General features: G+C 44.4%; 1 protein-coding gene across 1 annotated transcript in view; it reads left to right on the forward strand.

The window, feature by feature from the left end:
- Positions 1-6,951: 6,951 nt before the first annotated feature.
- Positions 6,952-22,439, forward strand: part of Cd109 (CD109 molecule) — a 102,979-nt gene continuing 87,491 nt past the window's right edge. The window contains exons 1-2 of the mRNA XM_050126341.1: positions 6,952-7,359; positions 8,381-8,553. Coding sequence (XP_049982298.1) covers positions 7,289-7,359; positions 8,381-8,553 — 244 coding nt within the window. The 5' untranslated portion in view covers positions 6,952-7,288. The remainder of the gene's footprint in view (positions 7,360-8,380; positions 8,554-22,439) is intronic.

A 22,439-nucleotide genomic window follows, 5' to 3' on the forward strand; every position in this document is an offset into this window, starting at 1 on the left:
TTGGAAGCATAATATTGACATTTTATGACTTGCTTATTTAATAGAGCGTAAAGCCCCGGTTGTAGTATGTATCAGAGTTCCCCTCCTTTTGAAAGCTATGTGGTATTCCATTATATTTAATATATTTTATTTGTTCATTCATAGATACTTGGGCTCTTCTACTTTTTGACTATTGTGAGCAATACTTTTAAGAACGCGAGTGTGCAAACAGTTGTGTGAGTCTGTGATTTCAGTTCCTCTGGGCATAGATTCAGAAGCGGGATCTCAGGCACACTGATGTTCTGAGCAGCCTCCCATAGTAGCTCTAGCGTTGAATGTTCCCACTGGTGACACATATAACAGCCCGATTTTCTCTATATCCTTCCTAATAGTTTTGCTATCTTTAATTTTTTAATAGTCAATAAGACTAGAGTTATTTTTATGATACATTTACAAAAGGCAAGAACCCTTTAAAATTTACCATATCTGAGACAAATAAAAAAATCATTTAATGACAGGCGGTGGTGGCATGCACCTTTAAGCACTTGGGAGGCAGAGCAGGCAGATCTCTGTGAGTTCAAGGCCAGCCTGGTTTACAAAAATGAGTTCCAGGACAGCTAGGATTGTTACACAGAGATACCTTGTCTCAAAAAAAAAAAAAAAATCATTTATCATCCTGGCAGTAGTTCCCAACTTAATAAGTCCAAGTCCCCTTTTATGTTTGTAAATGGAGCCAAATAAGGTTTGTATATTGTTACTAGATTCTACCCCCGCATTCCCTTGCCCCATGATCCTAGTATGTAGCAACATCTGGCCTAGAATTCCCTAAGTAGACCAGGCTGGCTACAAACTCACAAACTCTGCCTTTCGAGATCAAAACTGTGCGCCACAGATGCCAGACAAATCAGTTATTTTTGAAGCTCTCTTTAAAGCCATGGTTCCTGTTTTGTAGTCTCTGCACTCTGGGGACTGAGGAGGAAGAATGGCCAGGATGAAAGCAGTTTGGTTGGTGTAGAAAGATGCTGTCTCTCATCGCTACCTTATGATTCTTATCTACTCACATGGTTCCTTGCATCCTCCAGTTACTCCAGGTTATTTCCTCACTAGGATTTGAACATCTGCTTGGCTAGTGTCTAAGGAGGTCGAAAGAGGGCATTGGATTAGCTGGAACTGGAATTACAGACAGTTGTGAGCCGGAAATCACTCTGCAAGAGCAGCTGGTACTTTTAACCACTGAGCAGTCTCCAACCCCTTTCTCCAGATTTGATGGGATGGATTTGAGTTAGGGACATTGCTATGTGCCACTGTACCTGCTTTTCGTTAGGTTCATCGTGGTGGGGCAAGCATGTGGTAAGAGTGGCTTTGTCTGTGGCTCACTTTGCATCCACAGTCAGAAAGGAGAAAGAGGTTGGGCTGGAAAGATGGCTTAGAGGTTAAGAGCACTGGCTGAGATCCAAAGGTCCTGAGTTCAGTTCCCAGCAATCACATACCACATGGTGGCTCACAACCATCTGTATTGAGATCTAGTCCCCTCTTCTGGCCTGCAGGCATAGATGTAGGAAGAACACCGTAAAGATAATAAATAAATAAATCCTAAAATAAAAAAGGAGAGAGAGATGAATGCTGGTGTCTAAGTGGCTAGATAAGTTACTTTTCTTACTGTTGTGATAACACAGTTGATAAAGATAACTTCATGGGGGAAGGTCTTATTTCATCCCATAGTTTTAGAAGGGAAAAGTTCATCTTAGTGGGGATTGGATGAAGGCGGGAGGATGTGGCAGCAGGTCACATTGCTCATCTTCACCTTGAGTTCTCCTTTATAAAGCAGACCTTATCCCATGGGATGGTGTTGCCCATGTCCAAGATGGAGCTTCCCTTCTCAGTTAAAGATTTCTGGGGACACCCTCATAGACGTGAGTTCCCACTGGGACTCTGGTAAAGATTATCTTCACAAGTGGCTTCCTCCTTTGTCCTCTTTCCTTCCCTCTAGGACCCCGATCACATTCATTGTTTTCCCTCTCAGGTAAACCCGTCCAGAACTCAGCACTGACACGCCCAGAGGAGTGTCTCCAAAGCGATTCCAAACCCAGGCAAGCTGTCTTGAAGATTAACCAACACAGCAATGCTTTTCAGTTTTTTGAACTAGATTCATTCGGTGCTTCATTTCCAACATTTTAATGTCTTCCAAAGTCGTATTTTCCTTGTGGAATATTTATAGTATGTTGCTGACTTCATCAGTATGGCTGAATTTCTTGCCTGTTTTATCTTTCATCTGTGTTGCTGCTTACTTCCAATATTTTTTTTAAACTTGATTCATTTGCTTGTTTATATCTTCTTTGAAGCAATTTAAAAAAAAGTTTTACAAAATTATATTTATTTATCATGGGTGTATGCACACACATGTACAGGCAGCATGGCAGACATATAGAGGTCATAGGACAGCGTGAGGGGGTCAGTTCTCTTTTTCTACCAAGTGAGTACCATGAATTGAACTCAGGCTTGGCAGAAGGTGCCTTTCCCTGCTAAACCATCTCAACAACCCCACGTTTAGTTACTCTTCTGTTGTCATAAAACACTATGACCAAAGTGACTTTGAAAGAGTTTATTTTGGCTTATGGTTCCAGATAGATAAAGTCTACCATGATCGGGAGGCCTGGCAGCAAGTGGTGGGCAGGATTGCAGGAGCAGGAAGCCGAGAAATCACCTCTTCAACCACAAACATGAAGCAGAGGGTGAACTGGAAGGGGACTGAGGCTGTGAACCCTGCACTCCCTCCAGCCTCTGCACCACCTTTCTGACCACCGCCACCAACTAGGGGCCTGTTTAAGTACCTGAGGCTGTGAGGGACATTTTCACTCAAACTTTTACATTCCAAGTGTCTTTTTTAACTAGTCAGCTTTTGACATTGTCTTCCTTTAGTCTACCAATTGTAGTATCTTTGAGGTCATTTGGAGGGGTCATGTTGCTTTGCTATTCCATGTTCCTTGTGTTCCTGCACTATGATTTGGACGCCTGTTGGTTTAGAGCTCTCCTGGGTTTATATTTAAAGTCTTATTGAACAGCCTATTTTAGACAGCTCAATTCTTCAGTACAACTCAGAAAGGAGAAATCAAATTGCTGTAACATCAACAGCATTAAACTGTCCAAGATATAACATACAGATATATACTTAAAGTTAGTTAAAACCACTAATATATCACCAATGTTCATGAAGTAAAAATAAAATTACAAAATAAAGAATGTGTCACAAAGTTAAAAATTATTTAGTATTCATCAAAGATACTACAATTGGTAAAAAAAAGACAAAAAAAAGAAGAAGCTGAACACTAGAAGCATCATGGACATATATTAGGAAGTTACATGACATCAAAAAAGAGTCAACATAACAAAAAATTCAACAGTAAAGAATATGCTGAGTCTGTTTTCTACAGTGACGACAACTTTGGTAACTACAACCACTAGGGAGAAGAAGACTTTTCCAGTCAGCTGAAATACTATAGACAATCTCAGGAATCTTTGGGGTCATCATTTTCTGAAGAATCAGAGAAAAAAGAGAGAACCAAAGGAAGCCCGCCAGGTACTGAATATTGAATTAAAAGCTTTAATACTAGTCACAGACATATTTTTGCTGAAGAAAATCAAAAGAAAAGAACACCACGGGGCAAGAGTCACTAAGGGGCCTAATGTCTTTCCAGGCATGGATGACTTTCAGGAGGTACTGAGAACTTATGTGTAAGGTGGGGAAGACCTTTTTTCATTTTTAAATCATTTGGTTGCAAAGAATGCATTGTGACTGTAATGCTACTATCTGAATCAAAGAAAAATTTCCAGCTGAGATCCAATGAATATGAGTAAAATCCTTCCAAAAGAAAAAAAAAGAAAAAAATTATTTAGGGAAAATGTGGAAATTATTAATGAATGACATATAAGAGGAGGTAAGGGGAGGGGGAAATGGAGGTGAGGAGAGGTTAAATCAACGAAATGTAAAAGAGCAGGAGGAATGTAGAAGAAGGGAAGAGGAAAGAACAAAGACAGAAAAGAAAAAGGAACCTCATAGTTTCCCAGGAGTTTGAAAGACAAATTGAATAAATATAAAAGAAATAAAAAATAGAAATGAGAGACTTTTTTTTTTATGTAGTCTGGCTGTTCTAGAACTCTCTCTGTAGACCAGTCTGACCTCAAACTCAGAGATGCCCCTGCCTCTCTGCCTCCCAAGTGCTGGGATTAAAGATGTGCTCCCCTCTACCCAGCAGAGAGGGATTTTTATAAAAGAGTAAGAAAAAGTCAAAATGTGAGTCAAAGAACAGTAGAGGAGGAAAGAGTGCAATGCAGACACAGGAAGAATGAAAAGAAAGAAAACAGATTTTCCAGTCATGAAAATATATGCATACACATCAAATATAAATATACGATGAGGATTAAAAAAAGCCCAACATGTGGTTTTTAAAATGTAGTCAAGTGAGAATCGTGCCAAGAGGCAGTAAATGGGGAAAACCCTGGACCAGACGGCTGGCTCCTGGTCCTCAGAACACGGAGACTGTTATGTGCTCTGGGTGGGGGAGGGTGGCTGAACCTGTGGCCTTGCCTTTCCAATGGCTTATGCTGCCATGGGGTCTGTGTTGGACACACGCGCAATGTCGGTCAGAGCTGTGCTCACTTTCATGGATGGTTTCACTTCTATGAATCAGGGCCTCTTTAGCGTTCCAGTCTGTGCGCCGTGCAGGGTCTCTCATCCTCTAACCATACACCTTGGGTGGCTAATGTTGTGACTGGGACTTGTCTCCCAAGTGTGTTCAGACTTGGGACTGACCCACACAGCGCTGAGTTTGGTGCAGGTGGAGGGCCCGTCCCTGTGCTCTCAAGACCTTCCAAGGGCTAATCCCCACGCTGGAGGGATGCTCTTCAGTCCTTGGGTCCACAACCGTGCAGGGCAGTTTCCTCTGTCCTCCTGACCCAACTACTTGGGGGAAGGATGTCTCCCTGAAACCCGCAGCTGGTTTTGAGGTGAGCTTCTCTTGGTTAGGGTCGCCAGTCTTTTCACCAGGGCTGTGCCGGTTGCCTTTGGGATGGGCTTCTTCTTCTTATGTGCCGGACTGTAGGTGCTCTGCCAACTTTTAACATTTTTATTTTTTCGCTCTTCAGCTTTTTAATCACCAAGTTTTTGAATTTCTGAAACTTTTCCTAATCTTTTTCCGTTTTTAAAAAATGGGTTGATGCCTTAATTTCTTTTTTAAAGATTTTAAAAAAGTATTTATTTATTATGTGTACAATATTCTGTCTTCATATATGCTTGCAGGCCAGAAGAAGGTACCAGATCTCATTACAGATGGTTGTGAGCCACCATGTGGTTGCTGGGAATTGAACTCAGGACCTTTGGAGGAGCAGGCAGTCTCTTCAGCCCTGATGCCTCCATTTCTATGTGTCTAAGTCTGTCACCAAATGCGAGGATGAAGACCAAAACCTGGAACTTATAGCAACTTAAGTCTGCCCAGTTGGAATTAACCCTTTGGTTCTATTAATCTTGGAATGCAACATTATCCACTAATAGTTTGGAGTCCCTGGTTGCAATTCTTGTCCACGACTACGAAATCAAATTTGGGAAGTAACTGAGTTACTCCAGCTTCTTTTGCTCATCAGGGTGCCCCTAGTTGCCCCGTCTGGAATCTCTCTGTGGACCATTGTGGACGGAAAGATAAATCGCAGTTCCTACCCAGGACCTGCTGAGTGGACTTCCACATCTTGATGTGATTCTCACACACACACTTGAGTGTGATAAATACAGGTTTAGAACTTGGCTGTTTGTCCACACTTGAACCTGCTCCTCCTCCCTGTACTAGGGAGGTGCGGAGACCAGTCCAGCAGTAGCAGCTGTGCCAAGAGCCAGCTGCACCCCAGGGCACAGTCAGACACTCCTCACTGTACCCAAGTCCCGCTTGCACAGGGAGACGACCGCTAACAATAGGCTGCCCTTAGGACAGGGCACCAGGAACGTCTTCAGACATTCAGCAGCGCGAACAGGGGCGGGACAGGAAAGGGAGGAAAGCAATTCCTGTGTTTCCAAACCCTCACTCGGTCCAGGTGCCACTTCCCTTCTTTTAGGACACAGCTGTGCCCACATGCTCTGGTCGAAGTTTCTCTGGTTTCATTTTGACCCAAACTCGACTGTCACCCTCTAAAGTTCCTTTTTGGAATGAGAGAGTTCAAGTCGTCAGGCACTGCGTGTGCCTGTTTTCCTAGTCTTTGGCAGTTGCCCGCTTTTATGGGGTAGCCATGGTGAAACCTGAGTCATCTGAAGACAGGAATGGTGCCAAATAGGGTGTCAGGGAAGCAGCGTCAGAGAACCTGGGCTGAGATCAGTAACTCCTGGGGGGCCGGCGCCCCTGGACGCTTTCATTCTCAGCACAACCCTTCTGGCCAGACCCCAACTGTGTGCTGACAAGTTGTTACAAACCCAGGATTCTAGTGAGGACTTCCCGTAGAAAACGTGTTTCTCAACAGCTACAAAATACACAAGCATCTTCCTAAACAGCTGCTTCTGAGTTTCAAGTGGCATCACCTAAATGTTCCCCCCACTATGTTTTTTATTTTTATTTATTTATTTATTTTAATAAATACTAGCTGCTGGGGTCACACTCAAGGCTAGGCGCCCTCTTTTAACTCAGAGAAGCCATAACATTCTTAGAAAGAAAAGTATACCTTAATTTTTATCTTAAGAAAAAAGTTTTATTCTGTTCTTATACATATAAGTAACTACCAATATATACCCACCGGTGTGTGTGTGTGTGTGTGTGTGTGTGTGTGTGTGTGTCCAGGCACGCGCGCCCTTGCCATTACCCTAAACTTCTGATTCATCGTCTGGGGGACAATGATTGATTTTTTTCCACTTCACATAGCTTCTTTGGATTGCTGCTCACAAGGATGGGCCTGTTTATTCACTCCGGGCATCGGGGCGGTAGAGCGCTAGAGTAAACAAGTCCCTGGTTCCCCGTGTTCAAGGAAGTGGGCGCCTTCTGTTTTCCCAGGGGAGCAAGGAAGGTGGGGCCAGGTTGTGGCAACCGCGTGCAGAGACCGCTTTTTTCAGCCACGGACGGGCAGCGTTAGCCCGGGAGAAGCCAGAAGCGCCATTGTGAAGCAACGGGATGGGTGGAGCCATCAAGTCTCAATTTAGATCTCTCTGCTTTTAGGCGCGCCCATTTCAGATTGCTAAACCCTGGTGCGCAGTGGGGGAGAAAGGCAGGCAGGAGGTGGCCAGCCACACCCCGCAGCGCTCACACTTGGTGGGCTGCAGACCCCGCGGGCAGAAGCCGAGATGCGCGGCCGGAGCCTCCTGAGCGCTGCCCACTTTCTCTGCGTGTGCGCGACCGCACTGGCCGCCCCGGGGTAGGAGCGCGGGCCGGAGGGCGCGGGCGCAGGGGACGCGGGAGCGCGCGGCCTGCGGGACCCACCAGGGGGCTTTCTTTACTGTCCGTCTGCTGCGACAACTTGCCGAAGAACATTGTCCTAGCTCTAGTCCACGTTGCTCTGCCTTTTGCCTCTCAACTTGTTGCTCCTAAATAATGTGTCTCTTTTTTTCCCCCAGAGACCTTTTTTTTTTCTTTTTCTTTTCTAAACAGGATGTTTCTACTTTGACACTGTCAGTGTGGCTGAGGTGACCAGAGAGTGCCATATCAGAGATTATAGGAAGATTAACAAGAATTCGATAGTATAAAGTACTCCATTTCTAAAGGTTTTTTTTACCTTCAGCAAAGAAAATTATTACTTTTTATTATTATTATTATTATTAATTATTATTCCTGGGGCTCATTTGTAACTCAGGCTGGTCTAGGGACCCTGGGCAGTTCTCCTGCCTCTGTAGCCCATGAGTGTCAGGGTGTTAGAAGGGCAGGTGTGCATAACCACACCCGGTCTCTTTGGGGGACTTAGATGCTTCCTGACCTGGAGGTTGCATTGCTGGCATTAATTTCAGATGGTGATTTCAATCATTCCCCCTCTCTCGGGTGGATTAGGCAAGCGCGATTTGAGCAGCAAAAATGCAAATGCCCAGGTGTGTGTGTGTTTCCTAATAACGTGAAGATGAAGTCATTTCTGAGGAGACTTGGAGACTTGAATTCTGCAGTGGCTTCTGCGTGCTTTGTCTTCTCCTTTGGCTCCTGTGCATTTGAACCGTTTGAGGAATTACGTTTTCTGTAGCTTTTCCTGGCATTACTAAAGGGCAGGGGCACCGTTTCAATTGTAATTACTGTAGAGGGGTAGTGTGGAGACCTCACCTTCCAGGGAGTGGGGACAGTGGAGGTGTGCGGGAGGAGAGGAGGGACCGGAAACTGTGGTGGGGCTGTAAAAATAAATGAATAGGTTTAATAATTTAAAAAGCTTTGATTTCCTTTGGTTGATAACTCTTTAGGTCTCGCTTTCTGGTGACAGCCCCAGGGACCATCAGGCCCGGAGCAAATGTGACGGTTGGCGTGGAGCTTCTGGAAAATGGTCCCCTACAGGCCACTGTAAAGGCTCAGGTGTTAAAGAAGGCTTTCAACACCACGGTCACCGTCCTGGAAGCAGAAGGAGTCTTTGAAAGAGGTAAGATGCACTGCGCAGTCTCGCAGCCGTAGTTGGAATATGGCAATAGAGTCGCGGGTTAGGCAGTGTAGCAGAACTCAGGTTTTCAGTGACCTTCAGAGTGCTCCTTTGATTCCCGAACCCGTGAAGTCTGAATTGTCCCTGAGTGTTCGTGCTACCAAGTGGACAAAGACTCGGGTTCTTCCTACGGGTGGCTGTGTCACATCTCTCCTGAGACTGCAGGAAGAGCACCCGGAGTTTTCCACGTGGGAGGTGTTTGTGGGCCAGGCCTGAAAATGGTGCTTGCCACCACTGCTCGTGGACAGACAGACTGCAAGGAGCTTGGGAAACGCAGGCAAGAGTTTGCCGCAAGAGCCATGGGCAGAGCTAAACGCTTGCCTCACGCAATGTCAAGCTTAGTGGGTGAGGTGGATTTTACTAAACAAGCCAGTGGGAAGGAACAGAAGAACATCACAGTCCCGATTTGTGGAATAGTAGACCCAGTTTTATTGAGCAAAAAAAACCCCAATAACTTAAAAATGATGAGAGTGTGTGGGAAGGGGAAGGGGGCCATGTAAAAAAGTATCAACTATTTATACAAAGAACCAACATCTTTTGTGTCAGGTTTGAATTCACATCTGGTCCAGGATTATATTGGGCCCAGGAGTATCTTTTTTTCTCTCCCAGGATTAAGGGGAAATTAAATCTAGGGATTATTAATTAGCATACAAACATCTTTTTTCCCCTTAAAATGGGTATTTATTATATTTTTTCCTGGTTGCAAGAGCCCAGTGAGTGCAAATTCATAAAATTGTCAGTAACGGTAATAAACTCTAATAAGCCATACTCGGTACCCACATATAAACACTGTTAGCTAAAAGTGTATGTATATCAGAAACTGAGGTGTAAGTTCCTCTATTGTTGAGTTATTTGTTTATTTTTAAATCATGTAAGAATATATAATGCAGGGTGGATGGGATTCCACAGTAGTTTTTTTTATATAAAGATGTATTCTTTACCAGTATAGGAAGACATCACCACGTGAGAGACAAATTTGCATATCCGTGACTCTTTCTCTACAGAAAGTGATAGGCTGAATAGGGGAACTGAAGCTGGGAATTCAGAAGAGGGTTCTCTGTGCTGGGGCTGGACTGTTTTATATGTGTGTGTGAGTTCACACGTGTGCATGAACATGTGGAGGCCAGAGGACAACCCATGTGTCATGGCTAAGGAGCTGTCCACCTTGTTTTGAGAAAGGGTCTGTGGCAGGCCCGGCACTTGCTGCTGACACTGGCTCTTAGAACTGCTATGGTTCTAATGATGCTAAGGTCACTTCACGGCTGAGCAGCAGATTCCTCATCTGCCAAACAGAGGTAATGCAACCGGCGTCTTGTACAGTTACCAAGTTAAAATCTTTTCGTATGTGGTCCTGCTAGGCTTTTGGTGCACAATAGCTCCTGGCATTAGTAGTAATAGCCCTACAGAAGCAGACAGAGAAAGTGTGTCCCTTCATACGTGGGGACAGATCTTAATTTCTATTCTTGGACTTATCATTTCTGAAAACGAACAAACCTTTGGTTATGGTAGTAGTATCAAACCAAAGGAGATAATTCCTAAGTAGTTTCACCTTCTGTATTTATTCATCAAGAATTTATGATTTTGAGGGCAGTTTCTCTGGAATGTACAGGACCAGAAGAACATGAATGGTTTTGACAAATATTTGAGCTACGCTTGGACATTTACATGCTCTTATTTCAGTTTTTAGATTTAGTTATATTTTATTTTGTGTATTAAGTGTTTGCTTGTATGTTTGACGGTATGTGCACCATGTATATGCAGTGCCTGAGGGGGCCAGAAGAGGGCATCAGATCTCCTGGAAGTCTTATAGACAGGTATGAGCCACCATGTGGGTGCTGGGAATTGAACCCAGGTCCTCTGGAAGAGCAGCCAGTTCTCTTAACGGCTGAGCTGTCTCTCCCACTCTTAGTTTAGAATCCTGTTTTTTCCCACACTTTTCTTTATTACTTTCTGTAATTATTTATTGTAACAAATAGCAACTGCACTAGGGATTTATATTATTCTTTGGTTTGTATTAATTATTACTATTATTATTTTTGAGGAGCATTCCTCATACGTTCAAGGTTAGAATGAATGACCCTAGACCAGAATGGATCTTTAAAAAGGAAAGTGGGAAAATGCTCCCCCCTTGCTTTTGCTGGGTTATGAGACCATTGAAACTCACATTGTTAGAGGCACTCTCCCTCTTTGAAAGGAGAGTCCCACTCTACGGTGGGAAGCTGGCAATTGTTCTCAGAGCAGATGCTTCCTGTAAAGGCAGGGCTTAAGGATGAAGACATTCCTGCCTCCTTCTCACATCCTTTGCGTTATCTGCCTGCAGCAGTTGAGATAGCCTGCGGTCGGAGGAGGACTTCTGCAGGGCCTGAATCGTTACAGAATCGGTATTTTATTTTTTTCCCATTACACACATTCAAGCAAGGTCATTTTTAGTCTAATTAGTTCACCAGTTTCCTCACGGAAAGGTTTTAGTAGAGAGTTATCCTTCAGCAGAGCTAAGGAGAGCGATGTTTTGAGTGTTTAGGAAACTCCCTGGGCCAGGGCTGTGGGCCACAGTAAAAGAATAGATTAATTTGCATCAGAAATACTATTGTTACTATTATTAGCAGATAGATTGCACAATGGGATTAACTTTATTTATTTTTTTTGGGGGGTGGGTTTTACGTTAATTAATTTGTGTGTGTGTGTGTGTGTTTTGAGACAGGTCCCATCTATCCCGGGCTGGCCTTGAACTCATTATATAGCTGAGGTTAGCATTGAACTTCTGATCCTCCTGCTTCAGCTTTCCAAGTGTTAGACTTCTGGGCATGCGTCATCAAGCCCTGTAACAAGAACGTACCCTAATACAGGCGGAGGAGTACGGCTCTTTGTCATGGGATGATGTGTTTGTTTGATCTCTATGGGGGTGGTCTGATAACGTGTGTGAACAGCGGTCTTTTGGGAAAATGTTTCTTCTAAGCTGTATGGGGTTCTGCCTTTTCGTTATGCGATCCAGTTCCTTGCCTTTATCACCCTCATCTCTGCAGCGAACACAGCTGGGTTCATAATCTCACTTTCCCTCTTACGCAAGAGGTGGTTCCACAAACACAATTAACAAAAGATAAAGGAACCTCAGCGGGTTGTGTTTGCCAGAGGAGAGAAGCCAGGCGCCTCTAGTGTTGGGTGAAGAGTGAGCCTTCCTCTTTCCTCTTGTGATGTCCTTGAAATCAACCTTCATTTCCTTTTCCCTTCTCCAATCTGAACAGTTTGTTTGGGAGCTTTCACTGTTTTTTTTTTTTTTTTCAAACAAAATTTACTTCAAATAACAAAAACCAACCTTTCTCTTAGTCAAAGAATTCATTGCCACTGGTTCCATGTACACCTGGTTTAAGAAAAAGGCCTGAACTGGAGATGTCAATTGATGATGCCTGCCTGGGCATCTCTAGTGAGTCCCTCTCTATCTGGAGGCACTGTTTGCTTAGTTATTTGGTCTCTTTGAGACAGGGTCTCACTATGGATCCTTGGCTGGCCTGGAGCTCAACATGTAGACCAGGCTGGTCTTGAACTCGTGGAGCTCCTCCTGCCTCTGCTTCCTGAGTGCTGGGATTAAAGGTGTGCTACCACCTCTACACTGTTTATATTTTGTGTTGCTTGGTTCTTTGCCTTTCCTTTGAGATAATGAGATGTAATAGTCTCCACATCTATGTCCTCTGATAACTTGGTTTTTGATTTTGTATTATTAACAAAATAACTCTATTAACTCTATTTATTTATTTTATTTATATAAATATATTATAAATAATATAACAAATATTATTTATTTATTTATTTATTTTAAACTAAGGAAACCTCTGGGGCTGGAGAGGTGGCTCAGCAGTTAAGAGCACATGCTGCTTTTGCAGAGGACCTGAGTTCTGTACCCAGGACCGCCCACATTGGGTAGCTCATAATTGTCTGTAATTCTAGTTCCAGGGCACCTTACACCTTCTTCTGGACTCTGTGAGCAAGTGTTTAGTATTTAAAATACAGAATTTGAAATATTAAAATTTCCCTTCCATGGAAGGTATTAGCTGGGAAATGATGCAGCCTAGCGCAATGGTCGTTTGGTGGGGACAGTGCTGTCAGAGGCACCTTTCATCTGTGTAGATCAAGATCTGCCCCGTGGTTTTTATGAAAGTACATTAATTAGTGTAGTGTGTAGGCGGATCCCCGGGCAGGTTTTTACAGGCAACTTTGCAAGCAGAACTCAGTCTAAACCTGTGGTTACATGAGAATTACTTCTAAAGGGCGTAGGTTCTTCATTTATATATCTTCGCCATTGTGTGGGGTAGATATTAGTCGGGGTAGATACGGAGGGTAGAGGACCTAGACATGCGTGGCTGTGGAGTCAGGCTGCATGGTTGCAGGTGCTGACCATTCCGTTTAGTGGTTTGGTTTTTGGCTGTGGGGCATGAGGACTGCAGTGGGCTCCAATGTCATCACCTGATAGTGACTTCCGACTTAACGTGATTATAGCCTTATTGTGAGGAGTAAATGAAGAAAGATTTAAAGCACTTAGCAGGAAATAGCTATGGTTATTAGGGAAGAGTATCAATTATTCATGTCCAAGACGATTATTACTCTCCTATGGAGATGACCCTAAACTTGGAACTCTATAAAAGGCGCCTTTGTTATGGGAATGGGAAGGTATACAGCACATGGATTTGCTTCTAATGCCGAGCACGAAGCATTTAATTTCTGCTACCCAATGAAATAGGCACTATTGTGTTAATGTTGGAGACTGAAGCTAAGAGAGAACGCTTAGTTTCCCTGACTTAAACAAGTCGGTTAGTGAATAATGAAGCCCGAATCTGAGGTTAGTTCTGTCTGGGTGCGTTGTGTATCTGCTTTCCTTTAAAACTTCTTCGGATTTGCTTTCAGTGGACAAGACTCACCCCCCCTTTTTATTTTTTATCAAGTTTAATGCTTTTAAATGATTTATTATTTGTATCAGTGTTTTGACTGCATGTATATTTTGTGTGAGAGTGTTACACCCTGGAGTTATAGACAGTTGTGAGCTACCATGTGGGTGCTGGTATGTATTTGAACCTGGGTCCTCTGGAAGAGCAGTGAGTGCTCTCAACCACTGAGCCATCTCTCCAGCCCCAAAACTCACCTTTACAGAGGCCTAACATGGATCTAAAGCACTGCAAGCGGGATTAGGCCTGGTGCTACACACCTGCCATCCCAATACTTAAAGGGCTGAAGCAGAAAGGTGGAATTTGAGGCCAGCCTGGGCTACATACAGGAGACTCTGTCCCCAAACAAAACAAAAACGACGACAACAATCACAAAAGAATTGTAAGACGAAATGCCACCTTCTCTCTGAATTTACGATTGACCGCTGTAGAGGTTTTGGATCTGGAAGGGGATGTCGGAGTTAAGTCAACTCAATTGCCTAATTTATGACTGAGGAGGAGCCTGGTGTCTGGGGCTCTGCCCAAAGCCTAATTGCTTGTTGCTGGCAAAGCTGGAAATGGAGCCTACTTCTCCAGATCTTCAGCCCAGTGTTCTTTCCGCTGTCTTCTAGCAAACTTTCCTAATGTGTGCGGAAGCTGTGTCTGAGAACTAGGCTATGTTTACAGATGTTGATTCTTCTGATATGGAAGGGAAAATAGGCTAGTGAATCATAAAAACCGCTGAGAGCTGTGCAGTGTCCTGTTCTGGTTCCGTGTGGAGCTCTTGATGGACTGCGGAGAAACAGGGGGAGAATGGGTCAGGGCACATCTGAGATCTAAATTCCATCGCCGTGTTTCTCAAGGGGCGAATTGCACTCACAAAGTTCACTTTCATTTTCTGAAAGCCACCTTTCAGACATGGCTAAGGTCCAGGTACCTAAATCTCTTCTACCATCATCACAGTTGATTCTCAGTGACATTAAATGAGAACACCTACCTGCTAGTGTCTCCCAAACTGTACTTGACCAAACTTCGGAAAGTCTGCCAGCGAGAGGCAAGTCCTTGCAAGCTTGATGACTCACCCTCTGAGAGAAGGGCCCCTCCTGAATTTCTATGCTTGCTTTTTAAGTAGCCCCCAACCTTAAGCATTGGTGTTAATTTTCGGTAGTAAAATAACATGTTCGGGATTTGTGAATCAGTGATTGAATGAAGTTGACAGTAAACATACTAATTCTTTAAACTTCAAGTTAAACATGCGTTGCTCGTCTAACACCAAATGAGTCACTGTCCTCATGACTCACGGGAGGGCTGTGGTGGAAATAGAAGGCAGATCCTGTAAGAATTTGGGATGGGTTGCTGTGGAGCCTTTATGTTCTGTTAAGTAGGCTTTGTAATGCTAAAAACTTGTCATGTTCTCAAAGACATTTCTCTTCATTAATCTAATATACCACGGATGAATGAGGGGTGAGCAATAAGAGGAAGGATAACATTGGAGAAGCCAGAGGAATAATACTTGAAATTCAAAGTATAAAGCGGAGTGAGTGTGGTGGCTCATACCCATAATCCCAGAATTTGGGAGGCTGAGGCAGGGGGATTGCCATGAGTTTGAGTCTAAGCCTGGCTTACAGAGTGAGACTTGGTTTCAAGAAACCAAACTGGCCAGGCAGTGGTGGCCTTTAATCCCAGCCCTTGGGAGGCAGAGACAGGCGGATCTCAATGTTTGAGGCTATCCGGTGCACAGATCGGGTTTCCTGACAGCCAGGGCTACATAGAGAAATCCTGACTCAGAAAACCCAAAAAGCAAAACAAACAAGCCAAACCAAGCAACACAAACACAGAAAGAACACAAACTGTCCCCTCCCCTAAAGAGTGCAGAGGTTGGTGGGTGGGTGGGTACTAACTACATTATAGGGACATGGGATGGAGAAGCCCTGGGTGCTCTTTCTTAGGAGAGGGAGTGACTACAGGTAGCATAATGGATTGCACATCAAAAAGCTACACGAGGTGCTAGTTAGATGGTTGAGCAGGTAAAAACACTTCCACCCAGCCTGAAATCCTTAGTTTAGTCCCTAGGACCCACCCACACATGAGAAAGAAAGATCTGTGTCGACAGTGTTGTCTTCTGATCTTCATACATTTTCTATGGCATGCGTGCATGCCACGCGCACGTGCACACACACATAATTAAAAAAATGTAAAAATATCTGGGTGCTGGTGGCACACACTTTTAATCCCAGCACGTGGGAGGCAGACAGGCAAATCTCTGAGTTTGAGGTCAACCTGGTCTACAGAGTGAGTTCTAGGATAACCAGGGCTACACAGAGAAACCTTGTCTTGAAATCTAACTCCCCCAAAAAACTGTAAACAAAAAAAGCTACAAGATAATTTTGAAAGTTTAAATTATAAAAGAATTGTTAAATGTGTGATTTATGATTTAAAATTCACACAATCTAGATATGCATTGAAACTTCACATTGTGTTTCACAAATGTCTATAACTTTAATGTACCTATTACGTTAAAGAAAATTTGTGGCTTGAAAGATTGGGCCAGCTCTAGTCTCACACACTGCGTGTACCCGGAAGGGGAGATACATTCCTTCCCGTGTGTGCAGATGAAATTCCACGCGGTTTACACACAGCGCTTCTCCTCTTTGACTCGGCACCATGCCGTACCTTCTACTTTTATAGGGGCTCCAGGAACCCGTTCACAACCCCCCTCCTTGACTAGGGCATGCTTGGTGTTTGGCGGGAGCCATCGTTCCACGCGTTAGAGTAGGGAGGCTGTGGGGGAGGAATGAGCTGGTTTCCAGGATGGCAGTGGGAGGGGCAGTCTCTCGAGGCAGGTAGCGGCTCTGTGGTTTCTGAACACATGCTTCGGCTTTTTTCCGAGAGTCTGCGAGAGGGAGTCCGGGGAGGCACCTAGGTGGAGGCATCTGACAGATGGTTTTGAAATTATAGCTGGGGGAAAATTTAAGGCCTTGTTTTCATAGGGAATGATAGTACTTAAGATGGCAAGACTACCTGAGCTGCACAAGATAGACGATTTATAAGAATATGGATGATGGCAGGAGCTTGGGTGAGGAAACAAGCCAATGGCAGGCATAGGCAGACAGGAGTGGGGGACGTGGAAGACGGTGCGAGCCTCAGAAAGCTAGGGGAGAAAGGAAAGTTCTAGGCAGAAAGTTTATTGTTGTTCTTTTTGACACGGAGTCTCATTATGTAGCCAAGACTGGCCTCAAGCTTGTGATTCTCCCGTCTCTCTTTTCTGAGCCTTGAGACATACAGGTGTCTGACCCTCCCCAGTGCCACTTCCTTATGTGATGAAAGACAAGACAAAAGTACGGGTAAGAGCGAAGAATAAGATTAACGTGGAATTTGAGGAAGACTTTGGCATAGCTATGACCTTCCTCTAAACCGTGAAGATCTGGCTACCTTCTTCTAGGTGGGGCAAAGGAGAGGAATGTCAAAAAGAAAAACAAGTGTTGAACCCTGGTGGTTGACCCCTGTTGGAACAAAAGGTCTGGGTCTTGTGTGTATGTGTGTGTGTGCATGCAAGGGCAAAATAGAGAGGGCTGACCAGGCGGTGGTGACTCACGCCTTTAATCCCAACACTCAGGAGGAAGAGGCAGGCGGATCTCTGTGAGTTTGGGGCCAGCCTGGTCTACAGAGTGAGTTCTAGGATGGCCAGGGCTACACAGGGAAACCCTGTCTCAGAGAAAGAGAGAGAGAGAGAGAGAGAGAGAGAGAGAGAGAGAGAGAGAGAGAGAGAGAGAGAGCTGTTTGTGATGGAGGTGTGTGTCCTTACAGGTGTAAGGGGATGAGCTGAGTTTATTCCTGCCATGGTGGCTAGTGTATGAGGTGGTGTTCTGACTCACCATATTTTGGGTCTAGGTCAAGACAGCAGTCTTACAAAGGTGCATGCCGGGGCTTGAGGTGGAGGATTGGAGGATTGTGGTGTCTCCCAGACTTGCTCTCTTTTCTACCCTTTACTTTTCATAGAAAAGTTCTTGGAATCGACTTTCTTTAGATTATGAGTGTGTGTTGTGTGTGCAAAAGTGATGCATTTCATGACGACATTCTCATGTGCATCTGTCATGTTTGCTCTCCCTCCCCTCGTTCCCATCCCTCCTGCTTGTCTCTGTCTCCTTTCTCCAAGTGGTTTCCTTCTTTTATGTCATATATGGAGCGTCCAGGTCCCACATAGAAGGGAAAGCTCATAGGACCTGTATTTGTGTGTTGCCTTGGTTTGCCTCCAAGGCCCTGGCTGAACTAGCTCCAAGATCTAGTCGGGGAATAGCAATGGGTAACATGTGGGCAGGTCTGTGGGGCTTTGGGTTTGGAGGAAATGATTCATGAATTGAAGTCTAAAAACCAGACTGAGTGGTGAAGAAGGAGGCATAAGCGAAGAGGAATTTTCTAAGAATACCCCGTAGCTTCCTTGCAGTAAGCTCAGTTAGGGATTTATGTTTATGAAAGTATAGCTGCAGAATCGTTTAGCATTACTCTGTTGAAATGTGTTAAATATCATCTTAAGGACTAGAAGAAGGCATTCTTTATATTTATTGTGTGCCAAACTCTATGAGATTATGTTGTAAAGACTGTTTCGGAAATACTTGGGTCTGTGCTATCCTATTGGTAGGCACAGCAGGTCAAAATGGGAGTACTAAAGCCGTATTGAAACAGAACTTTTTATTTTTTTCTTTTTAATTAGTTAATTTTTACATTCCTCCCCTCCTTCCTCTCCTCCCACTCCCTCCTCCCACCTCTCCTCTGCCTCATCCCCAACCCACCCCTCCTCATATTTGCTCAGGAAGGGGCAGGCCACTCATGGGCTTCAGCAAAGCCTGGCACATCAAGCTGCCACGAGACCAGGCACCTCTCCCAGTATTCAGGCCATGCAAAGCAATCCAGCCTGAGGCACAGGTTCCCAAGAACCAGCTGATGCCCCAGGGACCGTCCCTGCTCCCGTTTGCCAGAAATCCCACAAATAGACCAAGCTATTCAACTGTCATATATATTAGTCAGTCCCATGCAGGTTCCCTGGTTGTTGGTTCAGATTCTGTGAGTTCTCATGAGCCAGGCTAGCCATTTCTGTGAGTTTTCCTCCCATGTTCCTGACTCCCTGGCTCCTATAGTCCCTTCTCTCTCAGCAGAACTCCTGGAGCTTGGTTCAATGTTTGGCCATGGGTCTCTGAATCTGCCTCCATCAGTCACTGGATGAAGGGTCCCCATGGCAACCAGGGTAGTCACCAAACCGACCACAGGGGATGGCCAGGGAACTGACCTCGTTTGCTTGCTATGTAGACCATGCTTGGCCTCGAATTCACAGAGATTTACGTACTTCTACCTCCTGAGTACTGGAATTGGAATTAAAACATGTGCCACGAGGCTTAATCTCACGTGTAGTTTTTGAGCATGTGGAGTGAGGCTTGTATGACTTTAGGTGAGCTATGGCTATAAAGTACACACTGGATTTTGAATATTGGTACCAAATAAGCAATAAACTCATTCTTTTCTTATGTGTTTAACGATAGTATTTTGAACATTTTGGGTTAAATAAGACTTGTTTTTGAGTTTAATTTCACTCACTTCTTTTTTTGTTGTTGCCAATACATTGCTTTCAAGCCCTGATCACAATACCTGGTATAAAGTAACATTTCAAAGACATTAGCTGTCTTTCCTTTGGCATTTACCCGTGGCAGACATGGAGGTTCCTCCCTACTCCTGAGCAAAATCATGGCCTCTCTGTTGTTGGCTTTAGTGGACATTCAATCTTGTTCCTTGAGGGAGGAGGAGGGAGTCTCCCCACAGCGCACCATGGGGGGGGGTGACAGACTTTTCCTGCGGAGGTAAATGTAGGTTTTGCTGTAGACTTTTGTCTTTGCTGCCCTTCTTTGACACTACCTTATAGCTTCGCAGCAGCTGGAGAGAAATGAACTTTAGAGTCTGTATGCTGCTGACGCACAGTGAAAAATTGTTCTTCCCCATCTGTTTATAAATGAAAAGCCATTCTTAGTTCATAAAGTACATAAAAAAGCGTGGGCTAAGTTTGGTCTGCAGGCTGTAGATTGCCTGCCTTGCCATAGCAAACTCTTGTACATTTCAAAGTCAAGAACCTGGCCTGATTCTTGCTTTTATGTTTGTGTTGAGCCTTAGTTTAAAGTTTTCTTACTTTAGTTTCTGCTTAACCTAATTTCGCTGAGCCATATACATGGAATGAAGCATTATGTTCAAATGCCATATTTAGTGAAATATTTATAAGCAAGGGGAGGCAGGAAAAAAACAACAGGAATATGAAAGAGTCCAAAGGAAGGTTTAAAAGAGATTGTGAAATACTTGTATTTTATGTATGGACTCAACTAATTAGTTTTTTCTTTCTTTCTTTTCTTTTCTTTTTCTTTTTTTTTGTTAAAATGACAGTTAACTGTTAAAGAGAAACGCCATATTTTAAAGTTCTATTTTTCACATATTTGTGGTGGATAATTGTTTATCTTTTGCAGTTCATCTGGAGATGGAATAATTTCTACATAAATAGAGGATATTGAATAAACTGGTAAAGAGGTAAAACATATTAACAGTGGGGCGAAACCAAAGTTTATTTTTGCACATGACTGCTTAGCAGGGCTGCCAAAGATATTAAGCCTCAGATATTAAGTTGGGTAGACATATAGGGGAAAAATCCTTTTTTTCTCATAGAGAGTATTTCTGGACCTAGTTTTATTTCCAAATGTACACTACTCGTTCTGGTCAACGATTCCTCAGGGCCACGTGGTGAGGACAGACGTCAGGCAGCAGATGTCTTACAGAGCATGTTTCAAAAGTTAAGGAAAGGTTCGTTCTTGTGGATGTTTATTACACAACTTAAAAATAGCTTCGACTCTATTTGTAAATCAAATGGCCGTTTTGATTCGGTCGTGCCAAGTGTGAAGTCAGCAAACAAGGCTTCTTTTGAGGTGCTGGCTGCTGTGGGGCAGAGGCAGCAGTCCCGAAGGCTCTGAGATGGCCTCTCTCTGGTCAGATGCGAAAGCGATCGGAGGTTACAGTTGTCTGGAAGAACGAGTAAGAAAGGACCTTACATAAGAGAGCGCATCCTCAGGACTGCGAGAGTGTGTACCGCCATTCAGTAGTCATTTCCCACATCTGAGTGAAACCTGGCCAAAAGAGGAAAGCAATGCTCCCAAAGGTTTGCAAATACCATCTCTTAACTCTCAACCTAGCAACGACAGAGAAAGGGGCTATTATTTCCCCGTCTATCCTGCTTCCCTCCCCACCCCTCCCTTTATTGGTTGGGGGACCCAAGTTATTGTAAAATCTTTTGACTTTCAAATAAGTCTGGTGCTAGCACTTAGTAAGTTCCTAGGAAATTCCAAGTATTTTTAAATTTAAAGAGAAGACAGCAAAAGCAATACATGACATTAAGCATTTAAAGCTGACCTTTTAATAAGGACTCATGAGATTAGTGGTAGGCCTTGAGTGTATCTCTCTACACAGTGCCTGAGGCGCTCCCCATATCCAGTAGGAGCTAGAGGGGCGGAGCGATCTCTGCTTCTGTTCCTCTCACTGCTGGCTTCTGAATCTTTCCTGGTTCCGGGACTGGGACCCATCTGGGACCCATGTGCGACCCAAGCATGCAATTCCTCCCGCTTCGCTGTCATGGGAAACCCTTCAAAGGTGAGAGCTGACTAAAAGCCACCCCCCCCCCCCCAAAAAAAAAAGTAACAAAACAAGTACGACTGAGAAATGAGCTTTCTAGCGAGCCCGTGTGGAACTGCCCGGGCTCGTCCTCCAGTTAACCAGCATAAGGGACTCATTCACTGTAGATCGCCAGCTGCTTTCCTCTCTCTCTTTGCCTGATGTCACTTGGGTAGAAATCAGCGCCCACTTGCCCACCCCTCCTCTGTCTTTGTAAAGCTGGTGGCCCCGAGAGGTGGCCTGCGTGTCAGACCAGGGTGTAAAGGAAGCACATTGTTTCCGCCATTCCCTGGTCTGACAAAATAGCCAGCCCTGAAAATGTATCCTAAAGCAATGGAATCTAAGTACCTCTCAGGAACCGGCTGGTGTGTTGGGGCACGGCTCTCCACAGTTCAGCTTTTCATTCTGGATTCTGGTGTGGGACACTGTGGTGGCTGCTGTCTTATAACACCCACATCCACTGCAGGAGAAAGGCTCTTTCAGCCACGCCGCGGGGGTGTGTTCCAGTCCTCTGAACCTAGCGCTTTGTGGGCTCTCTCTTTTTTCTAAGACAGGGTTTCATTGTGTAACAGTCCTGGAACTTACTATGTAGACCACGATGACCTCGAACTCACAGAGATCCTGCTTCTGCCTCCGGGTGCTGAGATTAAAGGAAGTGTGCCCAAGCATCCTGCTTTTGTGGTCCTGTTAGCTAGAGACCCGACTTGCTCAGGGTTGTCCCCTCCTGGGGGATGGCTTGTATAGGTACCAGGATCCACCCAGGGGCTAAGGAAAACAAGGAATCCAAGATGACTGAATTTTTAAACCCCCATGATTAAGGAATTGGGGCTATTCACAAACAGACCAACCAAACAAAACTCTGACAATAGCCGTCAATACAAGAGATGTAAACTGCTAAGCATACCGAGACCATCCAGAACCGGTCTAAATGCCGGGACCCAAGAGTCAGGCTGCCAACTGAGACTTGGGTGATCCAGGGCTTCAGTTCTCGTTTATACAATAAGAATAATGGGATTATTGGAACATTCACCCAGAACACCTCTTTCCATGAAGCTCCTACTTTGAAAGGAAACTACACTGAAGGGAACTGAAATGGCAACCCCGGGGTGCCGCAGCTTTTACACTTGGTGCAAGCCTCAGAATAAGCTCACGGCCGACACTTTACTTCATTTCTGTCTTTTGAAGATAGTTGGAGTGTAGGTCTGTGGAAACGTATGTATTCCA

This window comes from Alexandromys fortis, unplaced genomic scaffold, assembly GCF_014885135.2.
Source record: "Alexandromys fortis isolate MF-2015 unplaced genomic scaffold, M_Fortis_MF-2015_v1.1 scaffold_22, whole genome shotgun sequence".
NCBI classification, from domain to species: Eukaryota; Metazoa; Chordata; class Mammalia; order Rodentia; family Cricetidae; genus Alexandromys; species Alexandromys fortis.